General features: G+C 34.8%; 2 protein-coding genes and 1 non-coding gene across 3 annotated transcripts; 1 reads left to right on the forward strand and 2 right to left on the reverse strand.

Moving 5' to 3' along the window:
• Positions 1-340: 340 nt before the first annotated feature.
• On the forward strand, positions 341-2,583 carry LOC105795786 (aluminum-activated malate transporter 10). Its single transcript, XM_012625446.2, has 6 exons — positions 341-793; positions 890-1,030; positions 1,140-1,412; positions 1,505-1,611; positions 1,686-1,829; positions 1,931-2,583. The coding sequence occupies exons 1-6, from the start codon at positions 460-462 to the stop codon at positions 2,378-2,380; spliced, it is 1,449 nt and encodes a 482-aa protein (XP_012480900.1). The 5' UTR covers positions 341-459; the 3' UTR covers positions 2,381-2,583.
• Positions 2,584-14,461: 11,878 nt separating this feature from the next.
• On the reverse strand, positions 14,462-16,423 carry LOC105795781 (protein LEAD-SENSITIVE 1). The gene is made up of 2 exons (XM_012625439.2): positions 16,160-16,423; positions 14,462-15,395 (listed from the first exon to the last, which is right to left on the reverse strand). Exons 1-2 carry the CDS (start codon positions 16,251-16,253, stop codon positions 14,704-14,706), a joined length of 786 nt encoding a protein of 261 aa, XP_012480893.1. The 5' UTR covers positions 16,254-16,423; the 3' UTR covers positions 14,462-14,703.
• Positions 16,424-17,252: 829 nt separating this feature from the next.
• TRNAV-AAC (transfer RNA valine (anticodon AAC)) lies at positions 17,253-17,326 on the reverse strand. Its single transcript has one exon. It is a non-coding gene; the product is annotated as a tRNA-Val (tRNA).
• Positions 17,327-25,655: the final 8,329 nt, after the last annotated feature.

Below are 25,655 nucleotides of genomic sequence, written 5' to 3' on the forward strand. Positions count from 1 at the left end.
GTATGCAAACTTTTTTTAAGCGCATTTCCCTGAGTTTGTGCTGCTTCCATGATCTTTATCTTGACAATGAGTGCCAAAGGTCTCTTCTCTCCTCTTTGCTTAGGAAAATATCCACTTGGCATAAAAGACAACAACCAAAACCATATCGTGTTTGCATTTACTAATATAAACCATAAAGCAAATGACGTTCAGCTAAAAGGTGATCGAATTTTTTTAGGCCATCTCCTGTATATCTCCTTTAATTTAAGGACAACTGGCAAGTGTTTTTTACTATTGGAATTTACCTACCGAAACTCGGATATGCTTTTAAGTTATTAGGGGCTTCTCATGTATAAATATGTGCTTTACAATGGCGTTTAGTCCATATCAGTATATCAGTGTAGACAAGTAGGGAAACAAAAATAGTGAGAGGCACACCAGTAGACCAGACAGCCTGATAAGCTCTACTTTATTTTCAACATGGCAAAGAAAGCTTCTAGCAGATTGGAATGGAGGATAAATGTGCCTGATGGGACATCGAAGGTGTTAGAGCCTGAATCTGGAGCAGTAGGCAAAATATGGGTAGGATTAAAAGGTTGTATGGGAATAATAGTTTTGAAAGTTTGGAGGGTTTTGGAGAATGCATGGCATATAGGAGTTGCAGACCCTAGAAAGGTAATCCATTGTATCAAAGTGGGACTGGCACTGTCTATTGTATCACTTTTTTACTACATGAGGCCTTTATATGATGATTTTGGAGGGAATGCTATGTGGGCAGTAATGACGGTGGTGGTTGTTTTCGAATACACTGTGGGTTAGTCTTCAAGGCCTCTCAGCACTTTTCACTTCATGTTGTTTACCTTATTGAACTTGATTCACTCTTTTTTTTTTTTTTTTTTTTCCATTGCAGGCGCCACATTTTATAAATGCATTAACCGAGTTATAGCAACTTTTCTAGCGGGTGCACTTGGTGTTGGTATTCACCTGGTGGCTGAACAGTCAGGAGATCAATTGAAACCCATAATTCTTGGGATCTCGGTTTTTCTCTTCGGTAAGTAAAATTAAAGTAACATGCCAAGAAATTAAATTCACTTTCTTTCTCAGCTCAAAGTTTCAAGATATTTGTTGTTGTTGTTGTTGTTGTTGTTGTCGGTATGCAGCTTCAGCAGCAACTTTCTCAAGGTTTATCCCATCGGTTAAAGCCCGTTTTGATTATGGTGCTATGATCTTCATCCTCACCTTCAGCTTGGTCTCAGTTTCTGGCTACCGAGTGGTGGAGTTGTTTGAGTTGGCTCATCAGAGGTTATCCACAATTGCCATTGGAACTTCCTTGTGCATCCTTGTAACCATGTTGTTCTGTCCCGTCTGGGCCGGCTGTGAGCTTCACCATCTAATTCATCAAAACATGGAAAAGCTTGCTGATTCCTTAGATGGTAAGTTTAAAAAGAAAAGAATCATTGCCAAATGAGATTATGTATCGGAACATAGATTGAAACTATAATTTTCTTTGTCAAACTAATTGCAGGATGTGTGACTGAATACTTCAAAGAGAATGGAAGTGAGAAGGATTTAAACAAGAAGATGCAAGGCTATAAATGTGTGCTTAATTCCAAGGCAGCCGAAGAATCTATGGTAGAATGTTATTAATGGGATTAATGTTTCGTTTCCTTGTGCTTGAAGTTGAACCTTCAATATGAATTTGACAGGCCAATTTCGCTAGATGGGAACCAACACATGGTCGGTTCAACTTTAGACATCCTTGGAAACAATACCTCAAAATCGGGGCTTCATTGCGCAACTGTGCCTACTGCATCGAGACTCTAAATAGTTGCATCAGCTCAGAAATTCAGGTCAGAATCATAGCTGATCAAAAGAACTCGTAAAGATTTCAAACAAAAATGGGATATATATACTTAAAGGTTAAACTATTTGCTTGTGTAAATGGATATAGGCACCTCCATGTTTAAGGAAACATTTCAGTAATAAGTGCATGAAAGCAAGCTCCTACTCCATCAATGTCTTGAAGGAACTGGTAATAACAATCGTGAAGATGAAAAAGTCGTCCAACATAGATGTCAAAGTTGCAGAGATGAACTTTGCAGTAGAAGAACTTGTGGGTGCATTGAAATCTTTGCCGACGACCCACTTTATTGCAACAACAACAGGAGAGGAATCAACCAAAGCCAAAGCGGAGGGGGTTGAAGGCAGTGAACATCCTAGTCCAATCATGAAGGTCCTTCCACTAGTGAAGGTGGTTTCAATGATGGTGGAAATTGCAACAAGAATAGGGGGAGTTGTTAATGCAGTAGAAGAGCTGGCGAGACTTGCAGAATTCAAGGCTGCAAAGGATGGGAAACCCAAGCAAAACCAACCTACGGACAAACTTGTTGCAGATCATTGAAATAGTTAAACCATCTAAACGACCAAACCTTGAAGTTTGAGTTGGATTGTAATTTGAAAAAACTCGTGTCAAAAAAATTAGTAAAATTTATTAGAAAGTAAGAATTATTAATCAAATAATAATAGTGCAGCTAAAGTAGACACTGAAAAATAAAGTGTAAATAGTGAATTTTTGGTGAGGATTAAATTGAATTTTAGCAAAAATACGAGGATTAAAATGTAAATAGAACATAAAAGGAAAAGGATAAGGATAATTTTAAGTTTTAACATTTTCCATCAAATCCTACTTGAATTTCATTGAAAATTCATGAAATTTAGTTAGCTTTGATATACAAAAGTCATCCAAAAGTGATTTATCTACAAGAATTAGAATTGAAAATGAAGAAAGGAGTAAATGGAGGCGAATCATGGAGAAGCTAAAGGGTAAGTAATTTAAATAATTTCTGCTTCATTTTAAGTAAAGAAATTATTATATGTAAATTATAAGTTTTATATTTATATCTTAAATTAATTTGTATATTAAATTGATATGTTGAATGGGTGGTGATGAATGAATAATGGATGAGAATTTGTGTTTGATTTATGGTATGAATAATGAAAATGAAAACGCACTACAACTTTATAAAAAGTTTATTTTAGTTTTTATTTAATTTTTCGTCTATTTTATCTCTTGAACTTGCGTTTTTTTGTCTAACCACCCAAAAATAGATGGACAAGTTAACATTTGTTAACTTTACTAATGTGGCATACACCTGGATGACACATAAGCATTTAATTAATTTTAAAAAATTTAAAATATTTTTTTATAATTTTTTTACCTTTTACTTTTTAAAAATAATTTTTTCATTTTTAAATTCTAAAAAATTAATTAAATGTTGACATCTCATCCATGTTCTAGTGGTGAACAGGTACACCTTATGGTGAATTCAGGCTCTACGGAGCGACACATTGAAAGAGGTTTACTAACTCTCTAGATTCAAAAGTCCATTGTTAGTCATGCCATGATCCAGTGGTGAATAGGTACGCCTTATGGTGAATTGAAGTCTACTAAGATAGCAAACAGGGAAGCCTATCAGGGTATAAAAGGAGAAGTCACTATATGACTCGCGTGGCGAACAGTCTGACATAATGATCATGACACGTCTGAAAACGCTAGCATGCGTGCTATAAGAATGCCAACCAATATGTGAAGACAGAAGGAATAAATGAATGCGCCTTGAGCAAGATTATATGGGGTTAAAGGGGAATTTTCCTTCTAGTTATTCTCGAATAAGCATCCGCCATTAAGAGTCCACTAGAGGAAGTGGACAAGCCAACCTAGGTTAAGAGGAAACAAAACGATTTATAGGTCTTACTTTTAAAGGTTTATTTGCAAAGAAATCACTAGAAAAGTGGGAAGTCCGCCAATGACTATATTGGAAGGAATGTCCGCCAGTGACTGACTGATTGATAAAATCCGCCAGGGATTAACAAAGAAAGAGGACGTCTGTCAGGACTATCTAGTGTTGGGAAGACCACTTAGGGCTATCTAATATAGAAGTCCGCCAAGGACAATCTAAGGATGGGATAGTTCGTTGGGGACTAGCTGTTGTTGGGAATATCTTGTCAGATGGTCTGAAGTGGTAAAGTTCTATGGAACTACTTACTAGTACAAGTATGCAAGGAAAAATGGGAGCTTAACTATCAGTCATATCTCATATTCAAGGGCCACAAATAAAGATATTAGTAAATGAGTCTTCTTAAGATAAGGGTATATGAACAGGCTAAGTCATAAAAAGGTAATTGTTGAGATAATATGGTATGTCTATATTGTGTTCGGTATGGAACGAAAGGATCATGGAAGAATCCGCCATTGTGGCGAGACATTTTCATGTCCGCCAATAGTTGACGACAATCCGCATAGTTGTGTATATGGTTATCTCATGATGAGTCAAAATCAGGAAGGTAAAATGGAAGTTTGAGATGAAGCTAGATAATGTTAAGTCCTAGAAAAAAAAGGTTGTGTGAAATAGTACACTTACAACTAAATCAGTCGATATGTTCCGCCAACAATTAGTTCAGAGAACGCATGGGCATTGGCTACGCCAGTCAAACAGTGGAATCTTTTAAAACACTCAAGGAGTTTTAATTTTGTGCACTAACTCTTATTTACTCAAAATTTGAGAGTCTTTTATGAAAACTGTTACACAAAATTTCACTAAGTTTATCTGAACTTAAGAATGTATTGTTTTGTATGCAGGGCCAATGAATGACTCGAGGGTCGTGTGGAGGGACCAAGCCATACACCATCAGGCCCACACGAGTGGCGTTGTAGCTATAACATATGTATAGAGAGGCACCCTCAGAGGTTATGTCTCAAGGGTTTTATTAAGTGTACTAATGTTGAAGTCTTAAGTTGTAATTCAGTTCATACTTAGTAAGGCAAATATGATTGTAAGAATCTTAGTGATTGTAGAAAGTTCATTTGAAGTTAGTATTCAAACGTAGTGATATTTAAAAGATTAGAGTGGCGTCATGTGGTAAATATGGGATTACAAGTTGGCGTTGTCTAAGTCTATAAATAAAGCAAGTAAGAAAGATTGTTAAGTAACAAGGGTTAATTGTGACACTTGGTGTAACACCCCTAATTCATATCCGACGCCAGAACAGGGTTACAGAGCATTACCGAACTTATAACTTAAACAATCATACATTTCATAATCAATTATCATTCAAATCAAAATCCATTCAAATACATTCATACAATCCATGTTACGAGCCCTCGAGGCCCCAAATAGACATTGAAAGTGGTTTGGGACTAAACCGAGTATTCAAGAAATTTTTAGAAAAAACATTGAAATTTTTCAAAGTGTAAGGACACACGCCCGTATGGCCAGGCCGTGTGTTAGGCCATGTGAAAATTGGAGGGTATACTGACTTGTGCCACACGGCCAAGCTACACGCCCGTGTGCTAGGCCGTGTGAAGCTACTGACTTGCTTTCTAAGAAAATTACAGGGGACACACGAACATGTCACTTGGCCGTATGTCACACACGGCTGAGACACATACCCGTATCTCTAAAATAGGTCATTTTTCAAGACATATTTCTCACCCAAATTGGTGTAAACCTATACACATCAAAATACATGAAACCATGGTATAAATAGGCACTCAAGTCCAACCAATATCAAGTTTATAACATGTACATTCACACCATAATATGATATCTATAAACACATTCATTTGACCACTTTAAAACATACCAAACATAATTCAAAGGTTACCTAAATGGTCAATTACATATATGAGACATTGTGCCTAAAACTTAACATACATAATCATCTCCATTTCAACCAATTAATGCCAAACACAATTTCACAAGCAAGGCATTCATATAGCAGCCATACACCACATATCAAAGGACCATTTGAACATATATACATATCAAAATATGTGACCACCTTACAAGCCATCTCAAATGGCCAAAACACAACAAGACATATAGGCTACATTAGCCAAAACAACTATACATGCCATTTAACCAAAATATACAAAGTCCAAAATACCAAAATGAGAGTTTGATAGTGCAACACGATCTCCGACAAATTCTAAACCGAGCGAGCTTCTGAATCACTATAAAACACGAAAATTAAAACAGACTAAACAATTAAGCTTAGTAAGTTCGTATGGCTAATAAATACAACTTACCATTCATCCACAGTTTAGATAAGCATAATTAAACATAGGTAAATTTCAATTGGCCTAAAGCCTAACACATAATCACAATCATGTTAGTCATGTGTGAATACATCAAATATAAATTACTTTTCGTATTTCACACGAATACATGTACTGGTTCGTATCAAGTCTTAGAACCGGTGAGAATTTTGGCTAGGGAAGTTAAAGAATTATGGAATAAACGAGTACCATTAGTTAAAGTATTATAGCACTGTCATGGTTCGAATGAGGCTACTTGGGAAACAAAAGAATCAATGAGATCACATTATTCAAACTTATTCTCAGGTAACAAATTTCGAGGACGAAATTTTCTAAAGGGGGGAGAGTTGTAATAGCCCAATTTTCAGTAGTGTTGAAAACAGTGGTTCGAGACCACTAAATTTGATGAGTGACTTCAAAAATTTTATTGTTTATTTATTTACGAGTCAAGTGTGATTTTAGAAATATTCTTGAATTGGTGATTTATGTTTTAGAAGAAGTTATTAGGTAAAATAGTTTCAAAAACGAGGAATCGAGACATAAATTTCATAAACTGAGCCGTAAATACTTTTATAAATATTTACGGAGTTTCATTGCATTAGTATTAAAGATTCGTTAGAAAATTTTAACGTTTTGATAGTTAATTAATTAAAAAGGACTAAATTGAAAAAGGTGTAAAACTTGCTAAAATGATTAAATAGCTCAAGTGTTAAATGAGGGAGGACATAAAAGGCAAATTATCCCAAAGATGATGGCTTGGGTGGCATAGACAGAGAAAAATCAAAGAATCAGGTGAAATAAGGGAAAAATTGGAAAATTGAAAATTTTAGCTTACAAATTGAAATAAAAAGAGAATTATCGAGAATTTCTTCATAATTCTCAGCCAAAAACACCATTGAAGAACCCTTAAGAAGCTAGCTTTCATATTTTTCTACATGTGAGTTCAATTCTTGCTATTTTCTTGAAATTTTTGTGTTTTTAAGATTTTTGTAACTAAGCCTAACCATCTAATTCATTAGTTTTTGATACCATTGATGAGTAATCTTGAAAGTTACCATTGATGAGTGCTGGATGTTTATGATGAATTAACATTGATTTGAAGCTTTAATTTTGCTATATGATGATTTTATCAAGTGATTTCAAGGGAAATTGATTTTAGGACCAAATTGTGAAAAAGATTAAATCTTTGGGTTTGGTATTAAATTATATTTATCAAAGACTGTGTAATAGTTTAGAATATTTATATAAAGTGTCACTTGAGAAAAATTAACTTATTTGATGGGCTAATTGGTGAGGGACTAAATTACAAAAATTGTAAAATTTAGGGTAATTGTGCAATTTCAAAAATTGCGGGGTGTAAATTGTGAAGTGAATTAGAATTGAAACATGTGCTAATGAACTAATAATTTTTCATTTTAGATCAAGAGCCCTTAGACCAACGCGAAAAAGGGAAAATAGCCGAATAATCTTTGAACCACTACAAATTCCACAATTTAACCCAGGTAAGTTCATATAGTTAAATTTTAATGTTATATGTTAATTGATGAATGACATTTTGTATTTATTCGTAACATTTTTTGAAAATAAAATTATTATTAAATTTATGAAATTGAATCAAATGTTCAAAGCGAACGGAACACATGATTGAGTACAGTCGTTCAATACAAAAGAGGAATTAATGGCAAAATTACCCAAGTAAATCAAGGTTCATCATTTATTGTGAACTCTTGTGTTTGATTTCCGTTTAGCTCTCATGAGCTTCAACTCATATGAGTTTTAGTTTAACTTTAATGAGTTTCAGTTCAGCTCTTTCGAGCTTCAGTTTAACCCTTCTGGGTTTTTGTTCAGCTCTTATGAGCTTCCGTTCAACTCTTATGGGTTTCTGTTTAGCACTTATGTGCTTCTATGCAGCATTTGGGCTTCTGTTTACGATGTACTCAAATCCGTAAGACGTTCTCTGATTTGACAAGGATTGGTAAGTGTCATATGGAAATAATGTTTGAAAACTTAAAGTTATTATTGTTATTGATCTAAAATAAGTGGATTCATCAATCAGAGTTGTGATTGACAGGAAATGTTTATGAAATGATTTATCTAAATAAATTATTATAGTATATTCGGTAAGATTTATGTTTAATGCCAACGAACTTACTAAGCTTCATTAAGCTTACTTGTGTCGTTTACTGTTCTTTGTAGATTTTCAAGAAGTAGGGAAGTCGAATCAGCACATAGGATCATACTATCCAACTTGTTCCGGTAGATTTTGCTATACATATTATGGTTTATATGGCATGTATAGGGATTGGAATGGTTTTAAGTAAAGTTGGTTTGTGTAAATACTAGGAGTTACACTTTGATTAAGTTTTTAATAAACTTATATATGTATGGATTAAGCATGCACGAGGTGTGTTTATAATGATTTAATGATAGCTAATCAAAAGGCATATTGAGGTATGGTTGTAGTTAAAAATTTAGTAAATATGCAAATATGTATACATGAATAACTTGGTAAGTTTGGATATTGAATGCGTAATGATATGGTAGATATAAAGCTTCATTTTAGCTTGATTTAAAGGTCTTGTTATGATTTGGGAATGTAAAATTGGTTATACATGGGTTGACACCAAGATGGGGTGAGAAAATAGGCCATAAAATGGCCTATTTTCGTTCACACGGGCAGAGACACGAGCGTGTGTTTCAGCCTTGTGTGACACACGATTTGACACATGGGCGTGTAGTCTGGTCGTATGTCCCCTGCACCTTAAAAATTTCGAAATAGAATGCCTAGGTTTTAGCACACGGCCTAGCACACGGGCGTGTGGCTTGGCCGTGTGACCTCTGCACTTTACACACGGCCTAACACATGGGCGCGTGGTTGGCCATGTGACCCAAGCCAGTGAGTTACATGGGAAAGGACACAGGCTAGGACACGACCGCGTGCCTTACATCAAATGCCCACAGGCCTAAGACACGGGCGTGTCTCCTGGCTGTGTGGCTCACACGGCCGACCACACTGGCGTGTGTCCCCTATTTCTAAGAAAATTTTTGAGATTTTGGGAAAAATCCCCTAAGTATCCGGTTTAGTCCCGATTCACTTCTAAGGTGTATATTGGGCCTCGAGGGTCCATATAAGGGACAATATGAGTGTTATATAATTGATTTTTGATATGAAAAATAAAAGGTTGTGAAATGTTCGTATTTAGTTCGTAAAGTTCAGTAATGCTTCGTAACCCTATTTCGGCGACGGATAAGGGTTAGGGGTGTTACACCATGCACATCTACTAACTCATTTAATGGTCTAATTTTCATATAAGGACCTCCACTTTAAATTTCTATAGCTATTTAACACCTTTAGCTAATAGAACACAACTTTCGCACTTTACACGATTTAGTCTTTTTCACAAATTGAGCATACAAACGGTAAACTTTCTTAATAAAATTTTTATACCACCATATTATCATGCTATAGACCACAAAATAATATTAAAATAAATTTTTTGACTTCGTATTTTTGGTCCCTAAACCATTATTTTGATTTCACTAAAAACAGGCTGTTACACTTGTTACCCAGACCCGACGATCGAGTTGGGTATAGGGTGTTACACACTCTTTCATTTATATATTCATTTTATTTCTTCTATATTCTTCTCTTATTTTTTTTAAGAGAGAACAATTAAGGAGTGGTCTACATTGGGGACAAATATGCATATTACCTTATGAAATTGAGAATATAGTAAACTGGTAATCTTTCTAACTCTTTTATATTTTTCAATCGAGGAAAAAGGAAGAAAAATTAGGGATTTCAGTTTAATTCATTGAATTTGTATTGTGATGATTAATGTCATAGATAACCTTTAAAGTTTCTCTACATGCAAATGAATCATGGTTTTCTTACATATGTATACCTTCCTTTTGATTCTGATGTGGTTGTTATGCTTAGCTAACTGAGAAAGAGGCTCAAGTGATTAGGAAAAAAAATTAGGCAAATGTAGCCGGTATCAACTTTCAAGTAATTTGCTGGTGAGTTTTTGGACTCAAATCTTGAGTGTTTGTTTTATGTATATCAGTACTGTGTTGTTGTAGTATGATTGACTTCATATTCTACTGATGATGAGGAGTGGAATTATTATGGGATGTTTGTCGTACAATTGAATCATGCAAAGAGATGATCTACAGATGCATGTTTGGTTGTGTGTATAAGTTTGTTTTTTTTATGAACTGTCACCAGTAAAGTAATTACTGAAGAGATTATCATTGAAATAGTCTGATAGGTGATATGTTTGGAATGATTAATATTGTGTTATTAACAGTATGTTTAGTTGAATGCTTGTTATATGTCAGTCATAAAAATGAATAATATGCAAAGTGTGGAGGTATGTAATGGTGGATGGAAGTTGAAGAAATATCATGTTGTACACCCTGTGCCACATGTTATTGGTTTTGCAAAGGTTCGAATGGGTTGTACGAAGAATGTATACGCATATTTTGGTTTTGCAGAGGTTCGATTAGATTGTACGGAGATATATGCTTACATGTATCTGATAACCCTACGTGGGTTCTTTCAAGTATTAGACCCTGTGGAGTTTAAGGCTTAAAGCCTCATGTATGTAAACATGCCCCATGGTCATGGACATACGCAAGATAAGACAGTCCGCTGGACTTATCTCATGATTTAAGTTACAATAGTCCGCCGTACTTGTTTTCTAAGCTTCATGACAAAGTTATACGTGGATTTTCTCCATGTGAAAGCCTGCGGAATAGTTCGCATCCATGAATCTTCTATATGAATCCATATGTATGACAATCCATTGGATTTATGTTTATGATTCAAGCTATGACAGTCTGCTGATCTTATATTCATGTTTCAAGTTTAAGAGTTTAAAGAGACTATCTTTCACAAGAGTTAGTATGGACTATTACCCAAGCAAGAGATCGCATGGGATTGCCCTTATGTTCAAGTTACGATAATTCATATAAATTATTTTTCTTAAGCCAAAATCCACAAGGATCTTCTTTCATGTAGGAGTCCGATGAAGACTATATTAAATCAAGAGTCCACAGTGACTATCCACCAAATAAGAGTCTAGCAATGACTATCTACCAAACAAGAGTCTGACAGCGACTATCATTTAAGAATGAGTTCACAAGTAAGAATCTGCCTATATTAGTTTGTGATTATGATTCCGCATATAAAGGTTCGCAAGTATGGTCTACAAGTATGTATTTTCCAAGCTCGAGTTTACGTATATAAGACTTTATGTGTAAATCCTTCTGTAAAAATTATCCAAGTGGGAATCACCATGCATGAGTTTTCTGGAATCAATTTGTCATATGTTAATCTGCAATAATAACTGCTAAGGTAATTTCCATATGTTATGCTGGCAAAATAAGTAATAATCCATCTTGTATGAAATCAATGCAAACAAGTAAGTGAAATCATTCCACATTGTAGCCTATAGCACGAGCGATAGAAATGGAGGATTGCGAAAATGCAAAAAGTGTACAAATTTTCAAGTTGAGCCAACGCAAGTGAGGATAAGAATACGTCAAGAAGATGTGCGAGCTATACTTTTTCAAGTAATGTCAAATAGGAGATGAGATCCATGAAGTTCTAACTTATATATTCATAAATGGTATGTTATATTAGTAACTCAGTAATTCATTTGAACTTAGTTTGTTATGTTTTCCAAGTATAATGGATTATATAAGGAGCTGAAAAGGGATCAAGCCAGGGTTCGTTCAAGTTTAGGTGAACTTGTGTTCTTAACTGTAACATGCATATATTTGGGTGACCTAGAGGCTGAGCCTCTGGGTAAGAACTCTCTTTTCTTGTAACTAAGTATGAACCATAGTATGCATATATTAGCAGGTCAGCTAATTAAACCCGTTAAGATGTTAATGACAATATGATAACTAAATTGTGTATGATTAAAGAAGACATTTTTTTTAGTCATATTAGTTGTACAATTTAGTTGTAAATTGTTCCTAGTTTGTTTCAGTGATAACGTAACCTTTTGTATATGGACCTGTTGATCGAGTCGGGTATAGTGTGTTACATTAAGTTGCTGAACTCTTCAAAAGGTTTTTTTATTTAATCATTGAGCTTTTAAGTTTTTTTTTTAAATTCCGTCAATGAGTTCCAAGTTACAAGTCAACGATTGGTATGGCGGATCAATACTCATTGGCAAGTATTTATAGGCCAACTGGTCCAATGACTTTCTCCAGATCGATTGGTGGTTCTCCTTTCAACCGGTTTGACCAATCGATCTGATTCGATTCAAACAACTATAATATAAATAATTAATTTTAAAAATGATTTTAAAATTTGAATTTAATACAAATCCAAATCTAAAATTGAATTATTTAAATAATTATTTTGATTAACTTAAAATTTTGACAGAGAATTTGAAAATTATAAATTTATAAAACAAAAGTTTCAAATATAAAATTTTAAAATCTAAAATCTAAAATCTAAATCTAAATCTAAATCTAAATTCAAATTCAAATTTCATTTTTTTAAAAAATACTTTAACTAATTTAGCTTAAAATTATCATTAATGGTGATTGCTAGTGATAAATAGGCTTAATATAACATTTGGTATCTGAACTTGACACTTTTTCCTAATTTGGTACCTAAACCTTTTTTTGGTCCAATTTGGCACTCAAACTTGACCCTTTTTCCTTTGGCACCTAAACTTGGCACTTTTTCCTAATTTGGTACCTAAACTTGACACTTTTTCTTAAGTTGATACTTAATCTTTTTGGGGGTTCAATTTGGTACCTGAACTTAACTCTTTTTCGTACCTACTCTTTTTTGTTCGATTTAATACTTGTCAAATGTTTTACAAATTACTCAAATAAACTAAAAATATTTTTTATGAGGTAGCAAAAATAATCAATGTATAATCGACATGTGACAGATGACATGATTTTTTTTATTTTACATGTTCAATTACTTTTAGTTTTAATTAATTAATTAATTATTTTATTAATTGAAAATAGCGAATTTCTTTTAATGTTGGGTTTTAATTTTTTATTTAATATTAATCATTAAGCATAGCTCAATACCTATTTTTTAACATGATTTTCCTCTAATCTGACAATATTTTTGTAGCATAAAAAAAATATCGTTAGTATTTTGGGTAATTTGTATAACATTTAATAAATTTAGGAACCAAATTAAACCTAAAAAAACCTTAGGTACCAAATTAGAAAAAAAATCCAAGTTTAGGTACCAAATTGAGACCAAAAAAATTAGATACCAAATTAGAAAAAAGTGTCAAGTTCAGATACTAAATTGAGTCAAAAATAGTTTAGATACTAAATTAAAAAAATTAAATACCAAATATTATATTAAGCATGATAAATACTATTACAATAAATCCTTTTTAAGTAATGATTTAATTACTTGGCATAGTGATTGCATTGAATGTATGAAAATGCATAGGATGGATTTGTTAATGTGCCATTATAGTGATCATGTCATATATTTTTAGTGATGTATGATTATAATTAGTATTACTTCATGCTATTAAAACATGTATATTAATACATGCTCTATTAAACAAGGTTAGAAATAGTTGGAGTATAATTGATACAAATTGTGTTTTGTGTTCGAGGTAATATTTGATATTTATGTGCATTTTATTCAACATTTCTACGAATTTACATTAATATTTGTGTGCACCATTGTGAAGTGTTAGAAAAAGATGTGTTTTTACATGCATCGGAGCATTTATGCTTGTTTGACATTTTTGACATCTTTGTTTAAAGTGTGTGAGACTTCATTTTAAATCCACTGAATTTGAATATTTATTCGAATATCTGAAACTATTATCGACTTTATTTTTTAAAAACTTTATTATATTTATTTTTGAGTTGTTAAATTATAATTTAAAATTTTTAATTCAAATTCGTAATAGTTTTGGATAATAAACGGATTTGAATTTTATAATAAATGCAAACATTTAACTTGTCATCACGATACAAGTCTAGGATTCTCATTTTCTGGTGACATAATCCAACCGAATCAGTCAAGACTGAACTCTATACAAGATGCTGGAACATTTGCCCGGATGGTGTAGCAGGGCCCGCAAACCAACGTCTCTTCCATGAATGCATATAGGGACACCAAAACATCGGGGAGATATATGTTTAAATTAAAACTCTGATAATTTTGGACACAAATACGTCCATTTAGTAGACACAAAACTAACATAATAAACATATCATTAGATCGGTTTGAGGAGGACTTCCTAGGCGCTCTAATGTCGCTCACTTCCCTCTTGTTTCCTAGCAAGCTGTTCTTTACATCTCATGTCATCTCTGTTTCCTTTCACAAAACAACAAATAAACCTGAAAGATTGTGAATTCTTTAATGCATGATAACAAGCAAACACTGTCACCGACTTCCATTCAATCCTTAATTAAAGTTCTTTAGGAATATACTGCTTACACAGATAGAATGCAGCCTTACCGAAGATAACAATACCTATGAGCAGAGAGGAGAGAGTAGCAAAAGACAATTACATCACAAATTCAACGTAAGATTGCAAGTAATGCTTCTATTTATGCTAGCAAATGAACTATGCACCCAAACTTTCCACGCACAAGAAACTCATATCATGTCACAAAGTCACAAGTTGTCTGCTCAAAGCCTCATTTTCTTGAGCTGCTTCATCGTGATGCTCTGCCCAGCCTAGGCTCACGGCCAAGTCCTCAACAGCTACCTTGATCACATCACTTCGAACACCTATGTCAGTCGCATACCGGCTCATACAGTACATCCCAGCTGTAACTGTTGCCACGCCTACAGGGCTTGGCATCAATAACTTTAGTGGAGAAGAAAGAAGAGCAGCTAAAGGGGCCCCAATGACGGAAGAAGCCTGACCGCTTCTTCCGACCCCTTGCTTTTCCATAATCAGAAGACCAGTTTTGCAATACAGTGCAAAGTCCTCACAGTTATTCTGGAATATGTGATAATTTCCAAATCCATTTTGAAGAAGGTACATTGCCCTGTGGATAACTGTTTCAGGAGGGTCAGACATTGCTGTGGTGCATGTGCCGCCACGCACTTTGGCAAGGAAAACAGATGGGGTCACCCCATACTCAAAGCAGTAGAGCGATCCATTTCGAAGAAAGCAATCCAGGCATGAGAGTACTACCCCACTGTTCGGCTGCCGGAAGCCACAATCGGGAAAAGTCGGACAAGTTGATCGAGGAGATATAGGATCGTATAGATCAGAAGATGGCTCAGTGCTAGAATCCAAGTTACGTTCAGGTCTAAAATGAACCACCTTGCTTCCACCAACAAAGATACCTACATGATTCAACCATACAAGGAACTGCTCAAGTAAAACATCCCCCAACCTCATCTAATGCCTGAAAGTACTGATTTAAGTTGTTGAGATATGGTCTGAACTAAGAGCTAAGCTAGCTGTGATTTCCTTTTCATATTCCTAACGATTCAGTTATGCCCTGGATGACCGTAGTCAACCATTTAACTACCAAGGAAAGACTCTTTTCATGGAGGGTTGAAGGGTTGACATTGGCAACTGTGTCTTGTACTAGACTGAGCAAGAAAAAAGGAGCCACCTATTTAGTTCAACGCATATATGGCAAAAAGTACTTCAACTATGCCAACTACAAAGGAAATTGACTACCATTTTGCGCTTAGCAAGGAATGCATAGATAAATCTGATGGAAAGGAGCCAAATAACAGGCAATTCAACCAAGATGCAAGTAGTGAGATTCTGTGAAGAACAGTCTCTTTAATCCTTGGAGACTGTATAATTCCATGTTTGACTAAATGTTGATTAGTTATGGACACTAGAACTTGTAGCAGTTTATCTGCTAACCAGTACATCAAAAGTAAATCGGGGGCAATCAAACAAACAAAACGGTGGAACAAAATACATATAAAAAACAAGACAAACCCAGAAAACGAGATAAGAGCACAATCACAATGCAAAAATATTTCAAGTTTTTTTTTTCTTTAATTTTCTGCAATAAACAAGAAAAAAAGAAGAAGAAGAAGGGAAGCATAATTCGGAAAAGGGGGAATGGAAGGGAAAGAGGGGCTACCATGATGGGAGTAGGTGAAAACAGCTCTGTAAGTGTAAATATGATCTCCTGGATTGATCTCACTCCTCTCTACTCTGTTAGTAAGTAGACCCATTTCTTCACCCTTTCACTTACTCTGCTGCTTTGCCACTGATAATGTAAGGGGGGCTCCGGATCCCTCTGCTTTGGTAAAGGCAAAAAGCCCCAAAAACACACACTGCATTTGACCCCACGCCGCATAATTTAAGGCATTGTCGTCTTAGCAGCGTGGCTTGATCTAATTGGCTCACCGAATCATCCGCTCAACGAACGTTGCTACTTACTAACCCTTTTACCGGTTCCTTTTTGCATTTTCTTTATTTTATAAAAGGGTCAGGATCAATGTTCTATATCAATATCATTGATGGTGTACAGATCCCTTTGCTTTTTCACCGTGACAAGGAAAGGGTAAGTTTGGAATTTAAATCCACCGTCATGATTCATGAGGATTTTAAGCTTGTTTTAACTTTTTTAAGGGAAAAGATGGGCTGGGATAGGAGTGGACAAATTGAAGGACTTGTAGCTTTGGATTCGTTGCTACATTAGGAAGTTTCCTTTTATTCCCTGCCTTCCTCTGTAAACCTCTAGAACCTCATGTATATTCCACAATTTTGCATTTTTTGAAAACCTAATGAAGCTATTCATATTCCAACAAGTAATATATTTATAACACAGCAATGAACTAGATCATCTGGACCAAAGAAATATTATTGGTTTTGGTAAAGAATGAAAAGTTGCTATTGAACATATATATGATATTTGTAGATGATGCTCCACCTATAGATTACTGAATCAAATTATGGGTTTATTTGTCTATAAGAGATTTGAGATAAAGAAAGTGAAATCTAAAGACATTGTGTGAATAGTGCATATAGGGTTTCCTGTTGGGTGGTGGACAAAATTCTTTCGGGGTTAGACTTCGAGGAGATGGAGAGTGAATGAAGTGAAGTAGTTGTGGCTGCGGGATCCAACTGCCCCGGGTTTCCAAGAGAGAAAAATTTGAAGATTGTGGTCCACTATTCTCCTCTACAGTCAACCCTGTTGTCGCCTTGTGGGAGAAAATATTTAAAAAAATTGGCGTCGCCCGGACTCGAACCGGAGACCTTCAGTGTGTTAGACTGACGTGATAACCAACTACACCACGACACCTGTGGGATATCGAACTGAATATTTGCATAAAACAGCTTGGAAAATACAGGCAATGATATTGACAACTTAGCTCACTACTTGTAATCACCACTCGTTATATAACTTCTTGAAGCATGAATTGAAAAAGCAAAAGAAAGAAACGAAGCAATTGGCGCTCTATGAACACCGCTTTGCTCATACTGCAACAAGTTGGACAGAAATTCCTTTGAACTAAATAAACGATGGGTTTGGGGTGTTGTTTACTTCTGTTAAATGTTTGAAAATTGAAGGGTGTTTACTTCATGTAAAAACAACTATTCAACTAATCTTATCTCAGTTAAAAAAATAAAAGAGAAAAGTGAGTTTGATAACCATAAAACATGTCAACGTTATTCTCTTCCTAGTGAATACAGTTTGCTTATTTAATTTTAACAATTGTTTCAAAGCATCATTTTACTCTTAATATATATCATTTTTCTCATTTTGGTATTTAAATTTTTCGGTTAAAATTGGTTGATTAAAATTACATTTTTTTAACTGTTTAGTCTACTACCATTAAAAAAATTGATTGAAATGTAGCCCGACTAGAATGTGCGATGTTAATGAGAAACACACAAAGAACTTGAGTGAACAAGAACACTATCCATAGTGATTTGAAAGGTTCAATTTCATTCATCAAAACTGAATACCAAAACATAGTATTTAAACACAATCTGTCAATAGATAACTAATTATAACAGCCTTAACTACCAAGCTCTAACTGCTATAACAATTTTCATTCCTTAACATGCCTCCATCTTCTTAATATCTACTATTTGTTCAAACTTTGAAACAACTTTAAGCTATGGTCTAAATTTTGCAAACAGATGAGCTGACAAAGGTTTGGTAAATACATTTGCTACTTGTGCCTGTGCTGGAACATGCCCCACACTTAGCTTTCCTGCAGCAACTTTCTCTCTAACAAAGAACAAATCTAACTCGACATGCTTGATCTTCGAGTGCAACATTGGATTAGCATATACAACAACTACTTCTGAGTTATCACACCACACTACTGCCTTTCTTGAGGTAGAAACATGCAACTCAGACAAGAGAGACTCAAGCCAAACCACTTCTGTAATAGTGTGAGCTAGCCCTCTATACTCAGCTTCTGTAGCCGACTTGGAGATAATTTGTTGCTTCTTGGATCCCCAGGCCACAGGATTACCCCCAAGGAACACACAAAACCCTGTAATAGACATCCTATCATCCACATCAGTTCCCCAATTAGCATCTGGATAACCAACCAAATCCAAGTCGACAGTTGCAGTAAAGTGAAGTCCATAGTCCACAGTGTTTTGAAGATACCTAAGAATGCGTTTTACAACCTTGAAGTGCTGGTCAAGAGGCTTATGCATGAAGTGTCAAACTTTATTGATAGCAAAAGTAATGTCAGGTCTGGTGATGACCACATATTGCAGGGCCCCCACAGTGCTTCTATACTCGGATTCATTCTCAATTGCATTGCCAACATGCTGAGAAAAGTTTGTTGAAGTGACTATGGGCGTGGGAGATCATTTTCCCTGATTCATTCGATCCTTTTTAAGAAGATCAAGAACATATTTGCGCTAACTTAAAAACAACCCATCAATGGTGGGAGTTACTTCAATACCGAGGAAGTAACTTAGAGGCCCTAAACATTTTAATGAAAACTGGGTATCCAAGGTTGAAACAAAGTTATCAATGCTACCTTGATGATTTCCAGTGACAATGATGTCATCTCAAAACAAACTGTGAAGCAAGCAAGTAATCTCTTAGCTTAGAGAACTATGCTCTATGAGCCTGTTTAAGACCATACAGTGCTTTCTTCAATCTGCACACCAAAGGTTGTTCACCATACTTCTGCTCAAAACTAGGAGGCTGAATCATATAAATTTCTTTAGACAAGTCACCATTAAGAAACACGTTGTTGATATCCACTTGCCTTAGCTGCTATCCAAACTTCACAGCCAATGTTAAAACAACTCGAATTGTTGTTGGTTTCACAATTAGGCTGAATGTTTCTTGAAATCAATACCTACCTCCTAAAGATATCTCTTGACTACCAAACGACTCGTGTAACGAGCAATAGTGCCATCTGAATGGCATTTGAGTTTGAACACCCACTTGCATCCTACAGCTCTTCTGTTTGCAGGTAAGGGAATTAAGTCTCATGTCTTATTTTTCAGCAGAACATCATATTATTGTTGAGCTATTAGTGCCCACCCTTTACTAGCAAAGGCTTTCTCAATTATGACAGGTTCAATCTCACTCAACTTAGCTGAAAACACCTTGGGCTTGAAAATGCCACTTTTGGACCTAGTTTGCATGGGATGAGAATTGACAGGTAAAACTGATAGAGGATCCTGAAATTCCTCAACAAACAAATCATCACTAGAAGCCAAACTTGAGTTCATATGAAGATCTGCAACATGGTAAGATGATTTTGGAGTATGAGTAGAACGAGCAGAGCTACCACTGTTATCTTTATTCCCTAGCGAGATGCTATCATCTTGCATCAATCTCATATCAGTGGACTCCAAAAGAAGATTACCAGAATTTGGAGTAGCAGACCCTAACACATCACCTAAATTCATCCGAGCTGAAGTAACAGCCACATTTGGAGCACCAAATCTAGATTGTTCCAAAGAAGATACCACAACTGGAACATGAGACTATAGATGTTGGAATGTAACACCTCTAACCCGTATCTATCGCTGGAATAGGGTTATGGAGTATTACCGGAATAAACAAATAAAATACAGATATTTCATATTATTATTTAACATTCATGTCAGATATTATTCATAAAGTCCCTTATGAGAGCCCTCGAGGCTCAAATTTCACATTAGAATAATCGGGACTAAATCGAAAACTCAGAGAATTTTTCGTGAAATTTTAAAATTTTCTAAAGTGCAGAGGACACACGCCCGTGTGGCTCACACAGCCAAGTGACACACCCGTGTCTTAGGTCGTGTGGTATTTGAAGTAGGGCACACGGCCGTGTCCCCAGCCCTTGTAACTCTCTAACTTGCAATACATTTAAGTGCAGGGGTCACACGACCAAGCCACACGCCCATGTGCCAGGCTGTGTGATCAATTCTGAGCATTCTATTTTAAAATTTTATGATGCAGAAGACACATGACCAGAACACACACCCATGTGCTAGGTCATGTGTCACACACGGCTGAGACACACGCCCGTGTGGACAAAATAAGGTTATTTCCAAGCCTTATTCCTCTCCCAATTTCACCTTCCACCTACATAAACACTTAAACACATTCACCAAGCAATTCAGGATATTTAAACCAAGCCAAAACCAAGTCTTATGCATGATATTTCATCACATGTATTCCTATACTCAATCTTACCTAATTTATCAAATTTACATTTATGCATACTTTATCAATTATGCTATCTCCATCCATTCATCCATATGTTTACCATCATTAAACCATTTCAATTTCACACATCAAACATGTTAAGGCCATATATATATATATATATACATATTTCAAAATATACCAAACACAAGCCATATCAATGGCTAGTTACAACCAAAATATTTAAAACTCCAACAATGGCCAAGTTAACCTATACATGCCATTATAACCAAAATTAGTTTCATAATTATACCGAAATGGGCCGGTAGATAGTGTGAGTGATCTTCGCCAAGCTTCCAAACCAACAAGATTCCGAGTACTATAAAATAGAGGAAATACAATTGAGTAAGCACTTAATGCTTAGTAAGTTTGTATTATAGAAAATTATCTTACCATTCATTTACTCATACAATAAACATGCATAATACATCCAAAACAATTTGGCAATTAGCCTAACACATATAACCTGAACAAACATGTTAGTCATGTATTTCATGTGAATAACAAGAATAAGGATGAGCTTATCAGGTATCGGGTTTCCAAGTATTTCATGCATATACAGATTATAGTTTCATTTTGATTTCACATATTCTTATGTCAGAATTTCACCTTTTGAATCATTTGAAATCTAGATAGATACTTGGGTAGTACACCTGAAGTAACAATACTATAAATCCGTCAATTCATATCTGGGAATGCTTTTATAAGCAGTTAAACATAAAGCTCTCTCTCAAGCACTATAATGGGAAGCTCATTGAGCCTTGTAACGGGAAGCTTATTCGAGCAATATAATAGAAAGCTCACAAAAAGCCTATAACGAGTAGCTCTAAAGAGCAATTAACTGGTAGCTCCGAAAAGTAATTAACGGGTAGCACCAGATAGCCATATAACGGGAAGTTCAAGCGAGCACTAACGGGAAGCTCACAAAGAACCTTAATCAAGAAGCTCACAAAGAGCCATATAACGAGACACTCATAAGAGCTGATGTGTGCCCACAACACATGTAGGGTCATAACTGGTCGGGATGCTCCGAAGAGCCTTTAACGGGAAGCTCGCAAGAACACTATAACGAGAAACTTAAGAGAGCTTGTAATGGGACGCTCTTTCAAGCTACAGTACGTCCGCAACATATGCAGGAACACTACTATTTTGGGAAATGGAACCTTGTATCCATTGAATCTCATTATCCAAACGAGACTTATTTATTTATCAAGGATTTTTAATTATGAGATCAATTACATATACATATATGAAATTTACACAATTTACATATTCAACACTCAATATAAGCATATAAATATACACAATTAAGTTACACGAACTTACCTCGACATGTAATTGATAAAATTTTCTTAACAAAATTTTCATATAATTTTCCTATTATAATTCAGACCATGAAATAATATTAAAATAATTTTCTTTTTGGATTCGGATTTGTGGTCCCGAAACCACTATTCTGATTTCACTGAAAACGGGTTGTTACATAGAACTTTGGCTGAATCCAAGAAGTGGCAGAACCACTATTTGATCCAGTAGAACTAGAAAAAGGAAAACATTTTTCATCAAACACCACATGCCTAGAGAAAAAAATCTTGCTAGTATTATCAAGACATTTGTATCCTTTGTGAACAGGATTATAGCCAAGGAACACTCAAGGCCTAGAACGATATTGTAACTTATGAGCATTAAAGGGTTTAAGATATGGATAGCACCTACATCTAAAAACCTTGAAATGCATGTAGTTTAGTAGAGTTTTATGCAACACCTCATTGGGTGACCTTCCATTGAGAACAGGTGTAGGAAGTCTGTTGATGAGATAAACAGAACTGATGAAAGCATGAGCCAAAAGATGCATAGGCACACTAGATTGAGCCAACAATGTCAGACCAGTATCAACCACATACATGTGTTTCCTTTCCACTAAGCCATTTTGCTCAGAAGTAAGAGGACAAGAAAGCCGATGATGAATCCCCAACTGAGAGAGTACCTTTGGAAAAGAATGAAATTCTCTACCCCAATCACTTTGAATAACCTTAATCTGACATCCAAACTGAACTGCAACAAACTTCTGTAGATGAAGAAATTTGTCTAGGGACTCAAACTTGCGTTTTATAAGATACATCCAAGTGTACCTAGTGTATGCATTAACAAAGGAAACATAATAAAAATTACCTTTAGATGCCACAAAAGCAGGTCCCTACAGATCAGAAACAATTAGTTCAAAGGGAGCTGAATAAATAGTAGTAGAAGTAGGAAATAGAAGCTTATGAAACTTTCTAAGTTGACATGCTGAACAAACTGAATTCAACTTATAACTCTTTGAAACAATATTACACTTTTGAAGAACTGTAGTGACATTTTTATTACAATGGTGACCAGGACGTTTGTGCCATAAATCAAAAACTAAACCACTAGAAATAGGAGAATCCAAATAAGTAGTATGAGCAGTGGCTGGAGAAGAAGAAGAAGTTTTGAAACTCTGAGTGCCTGATAGATCAAACTGGTACAAACCATCATGAATGCGGCCCACCAACAAGATGCTCCATGTCTTGATATCTTTCACAAAGCAATGGAAAGGGTGAAATTCAAAATAAACTTGATTATCTTTAGCAAATTATGCAACAGACATTAAATTTTTACAAATTCTTGGAACATACAAAACATTTTTCAAATGAAAGACTCTACTTTCACTTGTAAAGAATGAGGAGCCAATATGAGCCACTAGTACAGACACACCATTCCCCATGAAAAGCTCATAGTTACCTGTATATTGTGCTGCTTCCTGCAAATTATCTATATCATTGGTAACATAGTTGGATGCTCCTGGGTCTGGATACCATACTTTTGTATTCAATGAGCTTGTGGGAAACTGCCCTTTTATGAAGACAGCATTAGTTTGCAAACCAGAACTTTGCACAGTGTTTCTTTGGGAACAACAATGAGAACCACCACAGGATGAATTGGAGGAATCTTGAAACTAATGACAGTGCACCTACATTGTCTGATCAAAACCCCCTTCAAAAGACTTATCAAATCTATAGTAGCACTTCTATAAAGTGTGACCAATCCTACTACATAGCTAACATTGAGGTTTGTTATGGACAAACCTTCCTCAACGGCCTCTACCTCGAAATGTCCTAGAACCACCTCCCCTGTAAGGTGGTCTAGAACTTCTATTGAACTGCTTAGTACTTCTATCATCATTACCATGTTGTTGAGCAATATTAGCCTGTAAAGGCACACTAGAAACAAAATCTTGTTGTCGAGCTTCACAATCAATAAGCATCTCAGCAAGAAGATCAAGAGGAACACACATTGCTGAAGCCACAACTCGAATTGACTCATACTCCACTGACAGACCAGTAAGAATGATGCTAATTTGTTCTTGCTCAAAAATAGCATTGTCTGTAGCCATTAAGGTGTCACACAAACTTTTAATTTTGACCAAGTACTCTTTAATGATTAACTTCCCCTTTTTCTGATAATACAAAGAATGCCTTAGAGTAGAAACTGTCATAGTAGACTTAGTAGCAAACCGTCTCACAACTGTATTCCACACATCAAAACTCGATCGAGCACTAGTGAGATGTACCAAGATATCATCACAAATGGTGGACAATAATCAAGAAGCTAAAAGCTTATCTTGTTGTTAATTAATAAAAAAATCAAGATTATCAACAAGTTTACCATCTCTATCAACAACAGACTGCGGAGGAACATTAACAGTTCCAAGAACAAATTCATCCAGTCCATACCCCTCGAGAATTAACATGACCTATTGTTTCCATAAAGGAAAGCTGTTGATAGAGATGGTAAACAATGTCATGCTTAAGAAACTGTTGAATCTTTCTCAAAGAATCACAACCGGGATCGGGAGAAGAACTATCTACTGGTGCAACTGTGTTGATCGACTAATGATTCTCTTCATCATTGCTAAAAACAACCTCTGTTGCCATGGAAGAAACACAAAGAAAACACTTAAACCAAAAAATGACTAAGGCTCAGATACCATAATGAGAAACACACAAAGAACTTGAGTGAACAAGAACACAATGCATAGTGATTAGAAAGATTCAATTTCATTCATCAAAACTGAATACCAAGACATAATATTTAAACACAATCTATCAACAGATAACTAATTATAATAGCCTTAACTACCAAGTACTAACTGCTAACTGCTAACTGCTAACTACTGTAACAGTTTTCATTCCTTAACAGATTGGCACTTCAATCCAATTAAGAATTACCACGTGGTATTCATATGTATTAACAATAAAAATAAATAAATAAAATTTAAAAATGATTTATAAAATAAAAATATATAAAATAAAAAACCAGTTAACAATATAATAAAAATATAATAAATTATTAACTAGTTTTTATTATTTATTATATTTTATTGAATAATTTTTATAATTTTATTTATTTTATTGTTATTACATATGGATACCACATGACACTTCCTAATTGGATTTAAGCGTCACGTGACACATTCTAAATGGGCCACATTTCAATATTTTTATTATATTTTAACTGGTTTTTATTATTTATATTTTTATTATATATATTATATTTATATTATTTATTTATTTTAGAAATTTTACTCTATTTTTATTATTAATACATATGGATGCCATATGGCTCATTCTAAATGGGCCACATTTCAAAATAAATTTTTAATGGTAGTGGACTAAACCAATTAACAAAATGTAACTTTAGGTACCAATTTGAGCAAAATAAATAAATAAATAAAAAGATTAGGTACCAAAGTGAGAACAACAATATACTTTATGGGTCAAACGATACTTTAAGCTTTTTTAGTGGCAATTTAATTCCAAACAAAAGATTTCATTTACAAAACCATAAAAACTTTAAAAGTATTAGCTATGTTAAACAATAAATGTTAACTCTAATCTAATTTAATTTTGTTTAATTCTTTTAAACT

This window comes from Gossypium raimondii, chromosome 7 (assembly GCF_025698545.1).
Source record: "Gossypium raimondii isolate GPD5lz chromosome 7, ASM2569854v1, whole genome shotgun sequence".
Lineage (NCBI taxonomy): Eukaryota > Viridiplantae > Streptophyta > Magnoliopsida > Malvales > Malvaceae > Gossypium > Gossypium raimondii.